Source organism: Zalophus californianus, chromosome 4 (genome assembly GCF_009762305.2).
Source record: "Zalophus californianus isolate mZalCal1 chromosome 4, mZalCal1.pri.v2, whole genome shotgun sequence".
Lineage (NCBI taxonomy): Eukaryota > Metazoa > Chordata > Mammalia > Carnivora > Otariidae > Zalophus > Zalophus californianus.
In genome coordinates, this window is record NC_045598.1 from 171,362,051 (window position 1) to 171,381,176 (window position 19,126).

The 19,126-nt window shown below is 41.9% G+C and overlaps 1 protein-coding gene across 2 annotated transcripts in view; it reads left to right on the top strand.

Annotated features, from left to right (window-relative positions):
• The window catches only part of DEPTOR (DEP domain containing MTOR interacting protein), a 130,929-nt gene that overhangs the window by 50,988 nt on the left and 60,815 nt on the right, over positions 1–19,126 (top strand). For both annotated transcript variants that reach the window (XM_027581868.2, XM_027581870.2), the window contains exon 4: positions 8,415–8,593. In XM_027581868.2, the coding sequence (XP_027437669.1) occupies positions 8,415–8,593 (179 nt within the window). The remainder of the gene's footprint in view (positions 1–8,414; positions 8,594–19,126) is intronic.

Here is a 19,126-nt window from a genome sequence, read left to right on the forward strand (position 1 = left end):
ACCTCTTTTCTTTCTTTGTTTTTGGCCTCAAATGTTTCTGTTTTCTGATAATTATGGAAGCATTCAATACAAATAGTAACCATTCCCTTAAAAGGAGACTTATAATTTGTTTTAGAATCCAGCTTCCCTGGACAGTTGTTGGAAAAGGCTAACAGGTTGGAATTGTTTTGAAGACATTGTAAAAATGCTCGGCTTCTCATCTTCTTGTGTAATTTTCCAGTTATGAAACCATAGCTGAATGTGGCCCTTTTAGGGCAGCTGTGGCCTTGCAGTTGTACTCGGCTTCTGTCTAAAGCTGGTTCAAGTTCTGAAAATTTTTACTACAACAACACTAAAAGCCACGGGCAATGTGAAAATTACAACTTAGGTTCCAAAATATCAGTCTCTTCAAACATAAAACCAGTGGTAAAACTTCTAGTTTTTCTTCCAGCAGATTTAAAATAACAAGCAAAGAGGAATTTCACCTTTCAAAGACAAATCACCCTCTCTATTCCTGTTGCTTATGATATTCTTAGTTTTTCCTCAGTTGATTAACAAATATTTGTTGAGCACTTCATGTATACACCTTCCCTAGGCTCAGTTTTTTTTTTGTTTTTTTTTTTTAAGAAATAAAAACATTTAAGGCATGGTGTCTATATTTCAGAAGCTTCTAGCTTAGCTGGAGTGCATTAAAAATTGAATGGATATATAAACCATGCACTGATTTAAAGTTCAAAACAGAGAGAGAGCTGTCTAGATTGTACTTTAGTTGGGATAGCTTCAAAGAGGAGTTAGTACTTAATCCAGCCCTTTAAAACAGAGGCCCACTGTGTCATTTAGCACCTACTGCAAATGAGAACCAGGTAACTTTTTGCCCTTTCCTTCCGGCTACTGCAGTCACTTCCACACAGGACTGCTCCTGAGGAATTAGGGCTGGACTTTGCCCTCCTTTTACCTGAAGCCAGGTTTCCTTCTACAGTGAACAACCTATATCACTGTATGGTGAGCCCCCTCCCCTTCGGAAGAGTAGTTTGGATTTCTTCAAGAAAGAAAGGAGAGGAGATGTGAGGGAACAGCATGAGTAGGGAATGAAGATGAAAATGAGGATGTTCAATTCAGTGTATAATATGAAGACGAAAGCAGGAGTGAAAGCAGATAAAAGATATTTGTTGGCAAAGAATGTAAAATGCTGTTTTTTCTTTCTTCTCACCCTTTCCGGTATGTACTGTTTTTACTCACAAGTATTAAATGAATAGTTTTCTGATTACTAGTTCCAAGTATAATTATTATGAATATTATGTCAATTTATCTGTGTAACATCTGTTCTATAGATAATAGCATAGTACTTAAAAATACCAATGCTCATGTAAGCATTTCTACCTAATTAATACCTTCTTTCTAATCACAGAAGTCAATGTTATACATTCAAACGTATGTTGGGAGCATACATGTAAATATATAATTTATACATTGGGAGCTACTTTATTGTATTGGGTATTAATATAAGCATTTTGTCAGGAACAAGTCATCCAGTTAAATATAAACTTAACCTTGGGGCACGTAGGTGGCTCAGTCAGTTGAGCATCCAACTCTTGGTCTTGGCTCAGATCATAATCTCAGGGTCGTGAGATCAAGCCCCGCATGGGGCTCTGCACTGAGCTTGGAGCCTGCTTAATATTCTTTCTCTCCCTCTGTCCCTCCCCCTGCCACCCTTCTCCTGTGCATGTGTGTGTGCATGCTCTCTCTTTCTAAAAAAAAAAAAACAAAAACAAAAAAAAAAACAAAGCTTAACCTTTAATATAACTTCTTTATTGATTGATAGCATTTTCCCCAGTTACAAAAACAGTACTTTCTCTCTGGGGAATAATTTGAGTAATAGAGTATTCCATTAAAAAGAAAAGAAAAATCATTCACAAACTACCCCCAGGAGTAAGAAATTCTTTTAATATTTTAGTGAATGAATTTTTAATTTTTAATGGTTATCATGTATATAAAGTTACATATTTTGCCTTTCAAAATAATTTATTATGCTAACACAGGACTTTTTAAAAAGCTATCTTTCTAAATCCTAAAGCACCTTTTTGGCCACATAGCCCATGGGTCATTGTGACTCTCCCTAGCTTGTGCCCTTGAATATCATTTACCTATGTTCTCATGTTATATAGGGCCTTCTCAACTATTTTGAATTTTTTTTTTCAATGCACAAGGAGATCGCTATCAGCTTACTTCTATTTCTGTTCTGGCCCCTAAATGTAGCAGTTCCTTCTATTGTAATGCTGCCTTCCCCTTGGATTAAAGTGAGTCTGGGAAATCCAATTCAGATATATATCCAGGAAAGGTTGAAATCGACTCACATGCACAATCAAAATCTGTTGCATTCATGCTTACAGGAGGCAAGGATTGTTAATGCCTAGCACCGTATTTGGCATGTGGCTTTATGTCATGATTATAGGCCAGAGCAGGACAATTTTGACTAAAACTGAATTTGTTCTATAAAATATAAGAATTTCTGAGCATCGTATACACTTCCGATTACTAATTAAAATAGAGTTGTTATTCTTGTCTGGAGAAACGGACACAGAATCTTAATTCGTCTTGCCACAGAGTGTTTTGATTTGATCAAATAATGGCTCCATCTAGAAAACTTTTATCATCTTCATAACCACCAACATGATCATCATCATCACCACCATTATCCTCTTCATCATCATCATCACCACCATCATCATCATCACCACAACATTATCATCATCATCATCATCATCATCATCATCTTCATCACCATCATCATCATCATAGCTAAAATGTATCCAGTGTTTCAGGGGAAGCTGGAACTGACTGAAGCATTTCATGCATTATCCCACTCCCGCTGCAGAGCTCCCCAAATAGTCACCCTTATAATCCCCAGTGTACATCTGGGGAAGCAGGGTCATGCAGTTAACACATATGCAGAGTGAGGATTTAAAGCTGGATTTGTCTTGAATCCCATGTTTTTAAAACTATCCTGTAAGTAAAGTAAAAAATACTAAATGAGGAAGAGAAAACACACAACTGTAAATGAGCTATAACTATTGAAATTGGCCTTTCAGTTGGTTAATGAAAATAAATCAGTGTGGTACCTGCTCTCCCAGATGGTTCCAAATATTCCCACCTCTTCCTATACACGCATGTTGCTCTTTCCATGAAGAGGTGGTGCATGTATCCCCTCCCGTTGAGTCTGGCCTGAGTTTGATGGCTTTAATAAATGCAATTCAGGGCAGTTGACACTCTGTGACTTCAGAGCCTAGCAGTTAAGAAGGCCTGGTTGGTTGATTGGTTTTTGATGAGTGCCAAGATAATTCAATGGAGAGTGAATAATATTTCAACAAATGGTGACAGAACAACGGGATAGCCACGTGCAAAAGAATGAAGGTGGGCCCCAACCCCATGCCTTACAGAAAAATTAGCTCAAAATGGATTATGGAACTAGATGTAAGGACTAAAACTATAAAACTGTTAGAAAAAGACATAGGAGCAAATACATTTTCCTGGGCTTGGTCCAGGCAGTGGTTTCTTAGCTGTGACACCAAACACACAAAGAACAAAACGAGAAAAATGGAGAATTTGGACCACTTCAAAATTTAAAACTTTGGGGTTACAAGCAATATCAGGAAGAAAATGAAAAGACAACCCACAGAATGGGCGAAAATATTGGCAAATCATATGTCTGATAATGGACTTGCATCCTACATGTAAAAAAGACATTTAAAATTCAAAAATAAAAAGACAAGTAACCTAGTTTTCAAAATGAACTAAGGTTCTGAATAGACATTTTCCCAAAGAATATGTACAAATGGACAATAAGCAATTGAAAATATGCTTAATATTATTAATCATCAGGGAAATGGAGATCAAAACCACAGTGAGATACCACTTTACCCCCACTAGGATGGTGCTAAGAAAAACAAGTGGATGGTAGCAACTGCTAGCGAGGATGTGGAGAAATTGGAACCCTCACACTTTACTGGTGGGAATGAAAACGTTTCAACCACTATGAAAACAGTCCGGCAGTTTCCCAGAAGGTTAAACAGAGTTACCACGTGATCCAGCAATTCTACTCTTAGGTGTATATGAAGACATATGTCTACACAAAAGTTGTATATGAATATTCATAGCAGCATTATTCATAAGAACCAAAAATGGAAACAACTCAAATGTCCATCAACTGATGAATGGATAAACAAAAATGTAGTATATCCATACAATGGAATATTATTTGGTCACACTAACTGTGGAAGGAATAGAAGACTAATACATGCTCCAGAATGGATGAACTTTGAAAACATTATGCTAAAGAAAGAAACCAGTCACAAAGGGCCACATGTTATATGATTCTATTTCTATGAACCGTCTAGAGCAGGCAAATTTGTAGACACAGAACACAGATTAGTGTTTGCCTAGGGATGGGGCAGTGGGGAAGTGGGGAGTGATTGTAATGCGGTTTCGTTTTGGGGTGATGAAAATGTTCTAACATGGATTGGAGTGATGGTTGTGTACTCTGTGTATAAATGCTGTTGAATTGTACATTTTAAATGGGTTAATTGTATGGTAAGTAGATTAGGTTTCAATAAAAACCATAAACAAGTTCTGGTAGCATCTGCCTCCTCCCTCTTGAGCTCTGTATCTCAACATCCAGCCTGCCTCACTGGACAGAGAGGCTATGTTGACTCAGGAGCATGGCAGCACCAGACACCTAGCCCTAGCCACCATCTGCCTGTGAACGCATGATGGACCCCTAGCAAGAGTGATAGAGGAAGTGCCCACTTGAGCCCAAGGCAACCCAAGAATACTTAGATATAATGAACTGGTGGTTGTTTAAAAGCCATCAACCTTGAGGATAGCTTGTTACATAGCAAAACATAATTGGAACAAGTAGTAAGTCTTGCCTTAACACTATGACCACATAGTAGTACCAAAATCAAATCCCACGAAAGTCTTTATCTTAGAGAAGAACCTGTATAGGGACATTATTTGATTTTAAGAAGAAATGAAATAAGGAAGAACTAAGGCTGGCGGGGACAATGTTTTAAATGGCAAGCTGAATCAGTGCAGGAGGGCCTGCCAAGTGGTCTCTTTCCTAAAGCTCACATTGGCAGTAGCAGCTAACCACCCACTTGTCCAGAGGCCACCAGAGACTTAGCAGGAGCTCTAGAGGTCTGGCAGGTCATGTTTCTGGTTACAAGAAGTGACACAAGTAAACCCTCTCCACTTGTCCTCCCCACACCCAAAAGGAAAATCGCTGAGCTAGAAGGGATGGAGTGTAAAAAAGAGAGATAAAAGCCTGGTGGGTCCATCTGTGTCTTAAATGGAGACTCTCGACAGGGCAGGAATTCTAGATTCCCAATCCTGTGCCCAGCCATGACTTTTATATAATAGGACTCTGAAGATTCTTCTGGGAAGACTGGAGAGAGTGCAAAGGAGTTTCCCTTGTCGTTTCATAGCTATCGGGCACAAATCCATCCTGCCCTGGGATAGACACCATGATTTATTAAGTAGTGTAAACACTTTGTATATACCTCATCTTTTATACTGTAAAGCTGCTTTATTCACACTCATAGATGATTTTCACAATCATGGGTGAAAATAGGATTATACTCTGGAGAAAAAGGAGGCTGAAACAAAGAAAAGTGGCTTGTTTTATATCTTACAGCTAAGTGATCTATTCCGAATAAACTTAAGTCTTCAAATTACTAGCCCCATGTCCTTTCCACAACAGAACTGGGCTCTAAGTCTGAAAGCACTGAAATTGCAAAACCTGTGAATGGACATTCAGGTATGGAGGTTCATTTACCCCAAATGAAATGATTTATGAATATGTATAACGTGCTTCTTTGCATGACCTTGAGCAAGTTTCCTACCCGCAACATTGAATGCTATCATTCAATTTTTTCTCATATGGATGTGAATTACATTTTGGAAATTCAGATATAATTGACATATAATGTATTAGTGACATTTTTCTCATGTGGATGAAGAGGGGGTTGGATCACAGTGGTCTCTAAGGGTTTTTCCTGTTCTAGAATGAAACGGTACATCTTATGGTGCATATTATTGTTAGTTTGAAAAGAAATGATGGTTTTTAAAAGGAAGAAACTTTCACACAGAAGACAGGAACTTATCAGGAATCATTTTAAAAGAGGAAGATGACACGATGATTTTGGCATTTTATGGGGTTTCATTTTCCATTGAACCAAGTTGTGGGCAAACATGGGCCCTACCCTATTGGAGCTTATGATTGAGTAGAGGAGGTAGTCTTTAATCTGATAATCACACAGACTGTACAGGGAACAATGAGATGGCCTAATGGAGACCTGAGGATAGCTGAGATAACAAAGGATGAGGAGTCAAGTAGGTTTAAGGAATAGAATAGTGGAAAGGTGGGGGAGACCATTCCAGCTGCCGGAATGACATATTCAAAGGCCCTGTGGCAGATGAGGTATGCTATGTTTGAGGAGCTATAAGAAGACCATCTCTGAAGCACAATGAGGTCAGAGGTGAAAATGATCCTAAAGGGGTAAAGGGAAAGATAATGCATGCATTAGAGGCCATATAAAGGATGTCAGTCTTTATTTAGCCTAAAAGCAATCAGAAACCACTGAAGTGTGTCTTCAACAGGAGGAGGATATTATCAGGTTTGAGTTTGGAAAAGATAAATTTAATTGCTATGTCTGGACTTAGATGCTTGAGGTTGGGTTGAGAACAAGAGTGGGTACATAGTGAAGTCTAATGAAGAAACCATTGTAATTGGGCTAAAGGTATTGGTATTATGGACTAAGGTAGTGGCAGCATTGGAGATGGGAAGGCCTGGACATATATGAGTATGATTTGGGACATAAAATTCACAATTCCTATGACTGCCTGGACAAGGGGATAAGGAAGATGGAGGCATAAAGGATGCTGTCTTGTTTTCTGGCGGGATGATGGAAGCACTCCTTGGCACAGGACTAGGTTTGGGGGACGAACCTGAGTTCAGGTTTGGGTTTGTTGATTTTGAGGTGTCTTTGAGATGTCCATATGGATACAAAGGCCCGGAGTTGGGAATATAGTCCTGATCCAGGGACATAAATTTGGGGATCTTTGGGGGCATGGATGGCAGTTGAAGCCAGGGAAATGAAAGAACTTCCCTGAGAGACTAAGCAATGAGAAAAGAGGTATCTGGGGAACCGAATGTCAAGAGATTCCAGCCTTTAAAGTCCAGGGAGACAAGGAGGAGCCAATACAAAGGTAACTGCGAAGGAGGTAGGAACAGAGGGGTAGGAGGGAAACCAGGAGAGGGTAATGCCCCTCTGGGGGAGGGAAATGGTCAGTCGCATCTAATGCTGTTAACGTCAACCAAAATGCGGATCCACGAAATGCCCATCATATATGGATGCAAGGGAGACTACTCCAGCCCCAGCAGGAGTTTTTTCGGAGGTGTGGTGAGGACAGAAGCGAGGGCAGTTGGAGAACGCTGGAGAAGGAGGTGTGAGAAACAAGCTCTGTGGGGACGGGGGTGTTGTGAAGGAGTGGCTTATGTCAGTTCTGGCTGCAAATGCCGCAGACTGGGTAGCTTAAACAATCAACTCTTATTTCTCAGAGCTGGGAGGCAGGGAAGTCCAAGATCTAGGCGCCACACAGATCTGGTGTCTTGTGAGAGCCCTCTCCTTGGTTTGCAGACAGTCTTCTCCTTATATCCTCCTTAAGAAAGAAGGGGGAAGCAAGCCCTCTGTCTCTTCTTGCAAGGGCAGTAATCCCGTTGTGGGGGCCCCACCCTCATGAAATAACCACCTCCCAAAGGTCCCAGCTCCCAAGATACCATCACACTGGGCATTGACATTTCAATACATGAATTTTGAGGGGACGCAAGCATTCAATCCGTAGCAGTCGTCTTGTTAGCCCAATGGTTTGTGAAACTGAGTGACTCCTTTAGGAAAGAAATACTAACCTTTTTAGAAAGGTGGAGTGCGGCTGGGTCAATAAATTGTCTTTTTCAAGGTGGCGAAACTGAATGCAGTCTGCTAATGTGGGTTTTGGATTACATTTCCTGGTTTGTTTGTTTTTTCTTTCCTTTCCTTTCCTTTTCTTTTCTCTTCTCTTCTTTTTTTAAGTAATCCCTACACCCAATGTGGGGCTTGATCTTACAACCCTGAGATCAAGAGTTATATGCTCTATCGACTTGAGCCAGCCAGGCACCCCACCAGTTGTTTTTTTTTTTTCCTTAATTACCAGGAGAAAATGCATCTTGTTCACTCCTGAAGCAGGTCCTTCTGTTAGAAATTACATTTGTAACAGCACATGATGGCCACATCTGTCTAACAACTTTGCCGTGAGACTTCACAGGAACCTAGGATGTAGGATTTCAAAGGAGCTATTTTCCCTCTATGTAGGTTTATTTTTCTTCCCTTCCTTCCTCCCAGGCTGATGAGCCCTGAAAACACACTGCTGCAACCCAGGGAGGAGGAAGGGGTCAAGTATGAGCGCACCTTCATGGCATCTGAATTCCTGGACTGGCTAGTCCAGGAAGGAGAGGCCACCACGCGGAAGGAGGCAGAGCAGCTGTGCCACCGGCTTATGGAACACGGCATCATACAGCATGGTGAGTGTGTGGGGCAGCGTCTGCCGACGTAACAAACAATCCTAAAGTCTGGTGGCTTACAACCACAAGCATTTATTTCTCACTCATGGGTCTGTAGGTCAGTTGTGCCTCTGCATGGGCTTGGGCTCGGCTTGGCCTGTCTCCAAACTGGGCTCAGGTTCAGCTGGGCTGGCCGTGCATTCTCATGCTGGGACCCAGGCTAAAGGAACATCTACTGTCTGGGATATAGTGTTTTTATAGATGAGGGCAGAAGCTAACGAGGGTAGGCAGATCCGTATAGGGTCTCCAAAAACTTCTGTTCGGATGCGATTTAACATCCTTAACACCCATGTCCAGTTAGCTACAGCAAGTCACCTGGTCCAGTCCTGATGGGAAGTAGATGCTCCTCACAAAGTTGGTTGCAAGGGGATGATGAACATTTGCTGAACCATGGTGCAAGCTGCCACAATGAAGAGCTCATCCAATAGGCCTCATAAGAGTTTGACTTTCCTTTTAGGGCTGACTCATAATGATGATAGCATAAACTATTGGTTAAGAATGATATCAGTTATCTATTGCTGCATCAGGAATTACCCCAGACATTAAAGGTATAAAACAATAATAAATGTTTATTACCCCCCACAGTTTCTGTGGGTCAGGAAGTTGGGAGAGGCTTAGCTGGGTGGTTCTGGGGTAGGGTCTCTCGTGAGGTTGCAAAGATGTCAGTCGAGGGCTACTGTCATCGGAAGGCCTGACCGGCCACAGGATTGACCTCCACAATGGTGCACAACCTCACGAGTTGGTGCTGGAGGTTGGCAGAAAGCTTCAGTCCATTGCAGTCTGGACTTCTTCATAAGGCTGCTTGAGAATTCTTAGGACCTGGCAACCTGGCTTCTTGCGGAGGGAGAATCTAAGAGAATGTAAGACAGAAACTACAATATCTTCTAAGTGAGCCCTGGAAATCACACAACTGTCATTTCCTCAGTACTCCACGGGTGACCAGGTCAGCCCTATTCGGTGTGAGAGAGGACAATACAAGGGTGTGAATACCAGGAGGCAAGGATCACTGGAGCCATCCCAGAGGCTGGCTATCGCAAGAACATAGGCTCTGGAATCCCAACGCCACCAGTTATAGCTACTTGCCTTCTTTCATCTATAAAATGGGAATATCTACACAGGTGGTTGTAGGAATAGATGTGGTAGATATAAAGCACTCCGTTCAATGCCCTGATCTTAATAGGTGCTCAGTCAATTTATTAACATAGCTGCAAGATACATGTTCTGAACAGTGAGGACAGGGCTGAGAACCAGGTAAGCCTATCAGCCTAAAAGTCAATAGGAAAGGTAATACTTGAGTCATTCTTTTTTTTTTTTTTAATTTTTATTTATTTATTTGTCAGAGAGAGAGAGCGTGCACAAGCAGGGGAAGTGACAGGCAGAAAGAAAAGCAGGCTCCTTCCTGAGCAAGGAGCCTGGTGTGGGACTCGATCCCAGGACCCTGGGATCGTGAGCTGAGCCGAAGGCAGACGTTTAACCAACGGAGCCACCCAGGCATCCCTACTTGAGTCATTCTTGCTATGAACTCCCGTACCTCTACTTCTGCACAGGCCTCGGATTTCTATCCCAAGGTTAGGAAGATAATAATAGAATTATAGAGATGAAAGACACTTTCAGAATTATTTGGAGCAGTGTTTTACAGCTGCAGATTGCAACCCTTTAGTGGGCTGTGAAATCAATTTAGAGAGCCATTCCCAGCATGACTACTACCCAAAGTATGGTCTAGGGACTATACAGTGTCACCATGGGAGCATGATAGAAACACAGGAATCTCTGATCCTACCAAGTCCTGCTGATTCTAATCTACATTTTAGCATGACCCCCAAGTGGTTTGAAGGCACATTAAAGTTTGAGATGCACTGGACTAGAGGATTTAACTAGGATAGAAAATATCAGAGCATAGTTTACGTAGTAAGGTTAAGTATTGTTTTGTAAAACTTTGATTTCAGTAAGATAATTATATAAACATATGGACATATTCATGTGTGTATTGATTTGCCACATACCAATTGTTACTGTGTGCTGGGTCAAGTATTTTGAAACCCATTGACCCAGAGGCATTGATCAGAGAGGCACTCAAGCCACTCAGTATATTCCAGGGTGGTTTCTCCTATGTGACCTTGCCATGATTAAACTCACAACCGTTTATTGATGGCCTCATATGTCTGCCACTGTGCTAAGCTCACTGAGGGTGGGTAGCTGGGTAGAAAGTAGGGTGCCCATATGGTCTCTGGCCCTAGACATCTTAGAGTCTTGTTGGGACTCGAATGTGGAATAGAACCAATTAGCGAACAGAAAAAGTACTGTACATTTCATTTATTTATTTTACACCCCGTGGCAGGCACTGTTCTAATGATTTCATTAAATATTGACTTATTTAAACCTCTTAAACTCTTTTGAGGCAGATATGCTTTTTGTTATTATTGCTAAATTTATTTTATTGTGATAAGAACCTACCATGAGGTCAATCTTCTTAACAAACTTCTAAGTGCCCAATATAGTATTGTTGACTATAGGGCAGATGTTCTTATTCTCATCGTTTTACAGAAAAGGAAACCAAGGCACCAGTAGGCTAAAGATTTTGTCTGAGGCTGCTTGGGTAATAACATCCAAATGGGTATTTGCTAATAAGTGTGAACTCAGAGTTGGTAGGAGTGTGGGGCTTTCCACACTGAAAAATGGTGCATTTGGGTTAGAGTTAGTTCTGTTGTCTCTGCTATACACAGAAAACTTGGTGATACCAAGTGCCAGAGAAAACCAGCTTCTTAAACTACAGTTTACTGACTAATACTGTGACATCTGCAGAGCAAAGAGAGAGGGTGCCAGGAATTGTTTCCAAATGACTTCCCAGGAGCTAGTAATTATACTTCAACTACATTGTAATTCCGTAATGCTATCACCATAAAACTCTATAAAGTTGTAATGTAAAGGATAAAAGAAGGCATTACTGAGAGCAAATATTAACCCCAGAAGTTTGCTTTCCACAGTTTCAGGAGGATTGAATATTCTCTATATGTAGACGTCAGAGTATCTGAGGAAGTCCCAGTTTCCCAGTCCAGCAATTCATTGCTAGATTACAGGTTCTACGTTTAAGTTATGAAAACGTGGCCACCTCGTATGTGTATGTTAGAGCTAATGACAAATACAGTTAGTGTCTTAAGCAAAGCTCTGAATTCTCCAGCTAATAGTTAACTTCACAATTTAAATATTAAAGAAAGTCAGACATTAGGTTATCCAGAAAGTTTCTGGGTAAGTGTGGTTCCCTAGATTGAAACCAGTAGACATAAAAATCAGTCTTGCTATGAAATCCTAAACTAGCTTCATTTATAAATGGTGAATAATGTTCTGTAATCAAGACAGAACGTGGAGATGAATCATTAACTTAGAAGCCTATGTATGTATTGTGTGTGTGTGTCTGTGTGTATATACGCACACATGCGTGCATATATGTATATATTGGTACAAATGTATGTATGTTGACCACATATGCACATATTTATCCAGCTTTTTCATTTATTAAGGTTTGCTGTATACCAGGTACTGGGCTAAATACTTTATAGATTTTAATATATTGTATATTTAATGTGTATATGCTTCACATATATGAGATATAATCTTATTAAATTTTCACAGCAATTCTGTGACATTGGTATTATTATTGTTATTATTATTATTATTACAGTTTTACAGTGAAGAATCCAGAAGTGTAGAGCCCTTAAGATCTTTTCCCAAGGGTGTATAGCTAACCAGTAACTACCTCAGACAGACATTTTCCTTGGCGCAGGATGTATGTAACTGGGTGTGACTGCCTGACACAGTGGAATGAACACTGTCTTGGGAGGGAGACAGACGGGAATTAGGTCCTAGTTCCTCCACCTGCTGAGTGACCATGTCAACGTCTGAATTCTTCCATTCCTTAGGTTTTGGGATTTATGAAATTAGAGTCACATTATACACCTTTGAGAGTTATTTACTCACTCTGTGGGGGAGAGCATGTGACCTCCCACATGTACTAGAAGGACTCAACATAGAGTTGGACTCAGGGCTAAGATTTTATTATGGTGAAAGGACACAGAGAAGGAGCCTCAGGGGGAAAAGATACCTCAGGTGTTGTCTGGAGAAATCCAGGCACAGGTTTCCTGAGTCCTCCCTCCCAGAGCCGCACAGATCTGGCTCCTTCGGCCAGCAGGGCCATGTGATAACGCATGTGCAGTGCTTCTGCTCGGGCGGAGCCCACTTGAGACTCAAGTACAAGGTTTTTGTTGGGGGCTGCTTATGGAGGTGCGCTCTGCCTGCTTGGCCGGCCACAACTACCCGCATTCCAGACTCTCCGAAGGAAAGCACGTGTTCTCCATAAATCATAGTGTTTGTGCAAACAATCTAGGCAGGCTGCTATAGCGGTATGCAGTGCACCATGTGGGTAAAGTGGCCTTATCAGTCAGTAACTTGGGGAACCTTCCAAAAGCCAAGTTCCCAGACGTGAGCCATAGGCCAGGCTCCCCCAGTGAGCCCTTTATTATTATTATTATTTTTTAAAAGATTATTTATTTATTTATTTATTTGAGACAGAAAGAGAGCCAAGGAGTGGAGAGGGGCAGAGGGAGAGGGAGAAGCAGACTCCCTGCTGAGCAAGGAGTCCGATGCAGGGCTCGATCCCAGGACCCTGAGATCATGACCCAAGCTGAAGGCAGACTCATAATCAACTGAGCCCCCCAGGTGCCCCCCAATGAGCCCTTCTGGATCAGGGCTGCCATGGTAACTCCTGCACAGAGCTGCTGTGAGAATTCAATAATAGCAGTTGGCAAAGCTTTCCAAACAGCGCCTACTGCTTATGGCCCCCAGGTACCCGCTACTGTATGCAATCTGATCAACAGCAAATAACAGTTAAAATTTATAGAGCCCCTCCCATGTACCAGCCACTGTTCTAGTCACTCTACTCATTGACTCATTTATTCCTCTCCATAACTGTTAGGTATCATGATTATTCCCATCTTAAAGATGAGGTTAAGTAACTTGCTGAAGACAAGAGCTGGTAAATGGTGGATTCAAGATTCAAATCCCGGCAATCTGGCTCTTACCGCTGAAGACGACGGGACCCTAATTATAAGCTCTATAAGATTAGGAAAAAATTCCCCAGCTTTTATTGCATCAGCTCATACTGCCTGGCAGATGTAACCATAAAAATGGTTAGCTCATAACATATACGATTCCCTTTCCCCAGACAATGACCAGATACCTTGAGATTTTTGTGTAACCTTTGCAAATGCGAGGAACCCATTTCTTTACTCACATCAAGTATCTCCCTCCACCGCTCTAGCTGCTACCCAGTATCTTTTCCTTACATGGAGGGAGAGAGAAACCAGATAATCACGTGGGTAAATTGCTCACAGCTGCAGCAGCTGACCCTGGATAATCAGGCTAGTGCAGCTCTGTCTAGGCGTATAATTTCCTCTTTGAAAGATTTAGTCAGAGCACTTCAACAGTTTCAACACTTCATCAAGCCCTCTTTCTTTTTCTTTTGTTTTAAGCATATATTTATATAACATTTGCAATTCCCAAAGCGGTTTTATGTATATTATCTTTTTAATCCTCCCAGCTGCTCGGGGGGGATAGTGGTGATTATCCCCTTCTCCAGTGCAAGACAGTAGCTGAGACATTCACTCTGACAGTCCTGAAGAGGGAACTTGGAATCTGCCGCACAGGAAGCTAGATGCCAGATCGAGACAGGAATTAACCCCATCTTTCCAGTAATTAAGATCACTGACAGGGTTCAGCCTAAGCCTGGAATAGCCTGGCCAAAGAAAGAATGAGAGAGAGAAAGAGAGAGATGGGAGGAAGGAGAAAAGGAAGAAGAACAACCCTGATGATTGAGGCTGAAGGCAAGATCTCAACTTGCCCAAGACTGGGTGATACTGCAGAAAAGAAAGCATTCTGACAGTTGTTAAAACAGTAAGGAAGACTTGCCCTAAGACCTATTGCAGTAGGGGAGGGAGATGGGGCTCAACTCTGAATACAACAAGGGCAAGTGGGGATTTGTAGCCATGGGATAGGGTGAGGGGGTCAGGGGATGGAAATGTATTAATAGGAGGCATCAAGGGTAGGGGAATTCCTGCTAAACCATTTTAAGAGAATTCTTTTGAAAGGTAGGCCAAGGACTTACACATCAAAGATGGAGGATGAGAAACTTGTCAAATATCAAGTGTGATTGGGTATCGAGGTGGGTGGAGGTTCTCACTCAGCTGACTTAGCAGGATTCTTTACAAGACTGGGCTGGCTGAGAAAGCCAAAGACAGGATGGGGGCGGGGGGCAAAGTCAAGGCCTCACTGAAAAGAGGGTTCAGGGGAACCTGGCTATAAAGTCAGAACAAGGAGAGAGTCTTTGTCAATGGGAACCTACCCTTGCTGGCCTACCCTCCCTTCCTGTCCATCAAGACTCTTCTACTCATGCTCTCTTTTGGCTTTTGGTAACTTCTTGCCTCCAACAAATGAAGATTTTTCTATTATAGATGGTACCCGGTCAGTATCTTCATCTTTCTTTACCCTTAACTAGAATGTAAATGCTTTGAAGGCAGATAATTTGTTTTCTCTCTCTGTATCCCCAGGGGCTTGGCATTTGTATATTAACTATTCAGTAAAAATGTGTTCAATGAACGGATGACAGTAATGACCACCTATTGAGGCTGTGCCATTTGCCGGGCACAGGGCTGAGTATTTATACCAGCTACAGTTCTTTGATTATAAGCAGCCCCAGTCATCATTTGCTTTAAACATATGGCAGAGCTAGCCAACAGTTAAAGGAAACATCGAAAAACCAGATGCCTGAAGAAGAACTAGAGTAGTTTCTTGGGGATCCAGGTGCCAGGAACTTGTGACGAAAGGGCCCTGCCTTCCAGCCACCTAAGCCAGGGAATCTGCTCAGTCTCAACTCTAGAGAGATTCTGATTGGCTGAACCTAGGTCCATGCCCACATCTTGACCCAAGATGGGCAGAACCCTTTGACTGACAGACTCACCAGGTAGGGGAGGGCCATTGTTCACAAAAAAAAAAAAAAGAAAGAAAGAAAGAAAAGAAAAGTTGAAAGTTCTGTTACCAAAGGGAAATGAGTGCTAAGGCAGGCAAAAGTGATAGGCTGTTCTTTACCACTGTTAGTTCATTTCATCCTTCTCCCCCAAATCAATGCACTTGCTATTGTTTTCCCTGTTGCTTTAGATGACAGTGTTGCAGCATTTGCAACGAGTATAATCATTCTTCACTCCTAAATGTTAAACTCTGAATAGGAAAAAAAAATAATGCTTGGGGAGAATATTTTCTCAATCTGCTTCCAATAGTTATTTCAAGCATAATCTTTATCAACAGCCACAATCTAATAAAATTGTTTTGCTTTCTCAATTTGGAATTTTAGGGAATTATCCCACTGTGCCTTCTGATATGCTTTGACTCTGTTTTACTTTTTATTATAGCTGGATCCAAAGCAAGAAGAAACAATGTACACAGCCAGAATGTTGTTGCAGTGCAAACATAAGGGAGCAAGGTTGCTTGGTTAAGTCAAGGGCTAATGCATTGGCACACTTTAAGTGTTGATTTTGGTTAAAGGAAAACAGGTGTGTTAGCTACACCAAGCCTTAACTACTAGAAAGTATGAAGGGAATGAGAGATGCCTTATCGCATGTAATCTTCCATAAGAGTGCAGTGCATAAGGAACAGAGGGCTTTTGTCAACAGTGTTGTAACTGCAGATATTTCCATCTTTAGTTGGCATTAGTATAACATGTCAGGTCCACAGACACTGATCTTGCTACAGACAGTGTTTGGCTTTGAAGCCTGTGGTCCTACCAACTCTTGCCTCGCTCCTGATAGCTCGTTGTCCGGTATCCCGGCCCTACGTAGTCCTCAGTTTACCCAGGTGCAGCATTTTTTAATAGCATGAGGAGATCTTAAAGTACAACAACACAATCTCTGTGCAGTTGAAGTATATGGAAGTTATGCAGTCTTATATTAAGTACTACTCAACGAGGTGTTACGTGGTAATTTAAGGACTTATCTGGGTTTCAGTGGTCATTTTTAGTGGGACCCGTAGGCCAGGGTCTCACGTTCATTAGAAAGACATATCAGGGTGGAATGGACAGTTCAGATTGCTGTTCATGATATGCCCCTCCCCTGTCCTACTGGTCAGGAAGCACTGTGGTGTAAAGTCCTGGCTACTGATGGACATGAGCTTGACCATAGCCCTCAAGGCAGAGTGGAAGGGGGTGAGACAAAAAGTTAAGAGGCTCTCCTTTAAAGAATGGAATACCTCCATTCTCTTTTCCATCACAGACCATTTTTCTAGCTCTGACTCTGTCAGTCTTGAGTAAGTTCCTTGTGTCAGTCCCTTGCAGCTGGGAGACTGGGACGTTTGCGCAAGGATTCATGTCTGGGACCCAGGTTCGCCTTGGGCAGTTTCAAGGATTATTCTCACAGCATTTCATCCTTGCTGCTGTCCTGCAGTCTCTCGTGGTTTTTCCTCTAGAAAGTCCCCAACTAGTCACTCCTGGCTCGAGATCCTTAGCCACTCACGTTCACATTAACTCAGTTTCTCTTTGCTGACACTCCCCTCTCAGACAGTATGTCCGGATTGTCTTTTTGTGTTTGGGCCTACAGCTCCTCCTCCAGCCCCCTCCTCCCCTCTTCTGCCAGGAATGGCTAAACAAGCTAAAGCATATTTGTACAAGGGAGTGTTTGCTAGGTGTAAAACTGACCACATGTCAACTCTGATCGGTGTGACTATGCAATGGTATGAAGTTAAACTTTAAGAAGGAATTACACACACACACACACACACACACACACACACGTCCAGATTACAACTGAAAAAATACGTGTTTATTAATGTTCATAACCAAATTTAATCTAATTTGGAGAGTAATGTTTTTGTAAAATTATTTCTGTAAATTATTTTAAAACTGACATAAAGTTTTAAAGGTTCTAACATATTATCTAGCTTTTTTCTAAAAAGCTCCCTTTCACTTTCTTCTCTGTCCCAGTGATGACGCTGGACCCAGTGAGGAGCCCGCCCCCTCCCCTCTCTCCTTCTGTCCAAGAAAGGCCTGCATATTGGAGTCTGCATTCTCTCCATTTCATTGTAGCCGCTCCTTTGGCTCCTGCACAGGTTGCAGTCTGATTGGAAATTACCAAAGCCACCATGCCCGGGGAGAAGGAGTCGGTGTTGGTTTTTTCCCACTGGCTCGCTCCTGTCTCTCTAAAGTCTTCTTTGACAGTTGCTTTAGAGCATAATCTCAAGCAGGGATTCCTATCAAGGGGGAACATAATGTGCTTCCGCATCAAAATGAAGGAAATAGGTTGGGGGACGTAGTATGGGGGGGCAGGAAAAGGGACTGCAGTGACAAGAACCCTCAATCACTCAGCTGTCAGAAGCTCGGGATAAGAGTTCTCTTCTATGACAGCTCTCAAAGTGCTACACGTAAAGGCAAGAACTCGTTTGGGGGTTAGCTGGTCTGTTCCTATGGTATATGAGCCTCTACTCTGGACTGATCCCATTTCCCATAGAAACATGATGGATGGATGTGAGCCACAAATGCAATCCATAGACGTCCTTTTAAAATTTCTAAGAGCCACAGTAAAAACAGTAGAAGCAGGTGAAGTTACTCTCAATAATATATTTTAACTCACCATCTCCAAAATATCATTTCAAAATATAGTCAACGTGACAGATACCAATCAGCTATTTTATGTTCTTATTTTTCTTACTCAAATCTTTAAAATTCAGTGCAGGGGCGCCTGACTGGCTCAGCCGGTTAGGCATCCAACTCTTGATCTCAGCTAGGGTCTTGATCTCAGGGTCTTGAGTTCAAGCCCCGTGTTGGGCTCCATGCCCAGCGTGGAGCCTACTTAAAAAAAGATAATAACAATAAATAAAATAAAATTCAGAGCTCATCTCAATTAGGACTCTGCCACATTTTAAGTGCTTGGCAGCCCCATGTGTCCTGTGGCTCTCATTCTGGAGAGCCTAGCTCTAGATCTTTCTGAATCCAGCACAGGGTAGGGTGGTATCCTGGTGAGTGTGTGTGTCATTTTTCAGCCCCTCATCTCAGAGATCTTTGTCTGTGGCTAAATTCTGAACGTTTCTGTTGAAGAAGCGCCTTGTTATCTCTATTTTGCAGTGCTGGTTTGGACACCCCCATGGAGCTGGTTGCCAGCCACACAAGTTTCTGGAACAGTGACAGTAATTCTCTCTTCCCCAGCACACTGATTTCACAATCATGTTTTCTTTCTCCTCTGTTTTTTAAATATTCCCTTTGATTTTTAAATATTTCCACAAGTCAGAAATTGTTGAATGCCATCACTTAGGCTGGTTTTGATCTTGGCAGTTCCCTCTTGTCTCAGGAAGGGCTTATCCAGTATATACCTCAAAGTTCAGGAGCACCTTCTTAAACTTCTACTCTTCATTGTGGCCTCCTTTGGATTTTTGCTGGTAGCAGGACAATATTATTAATGGTGC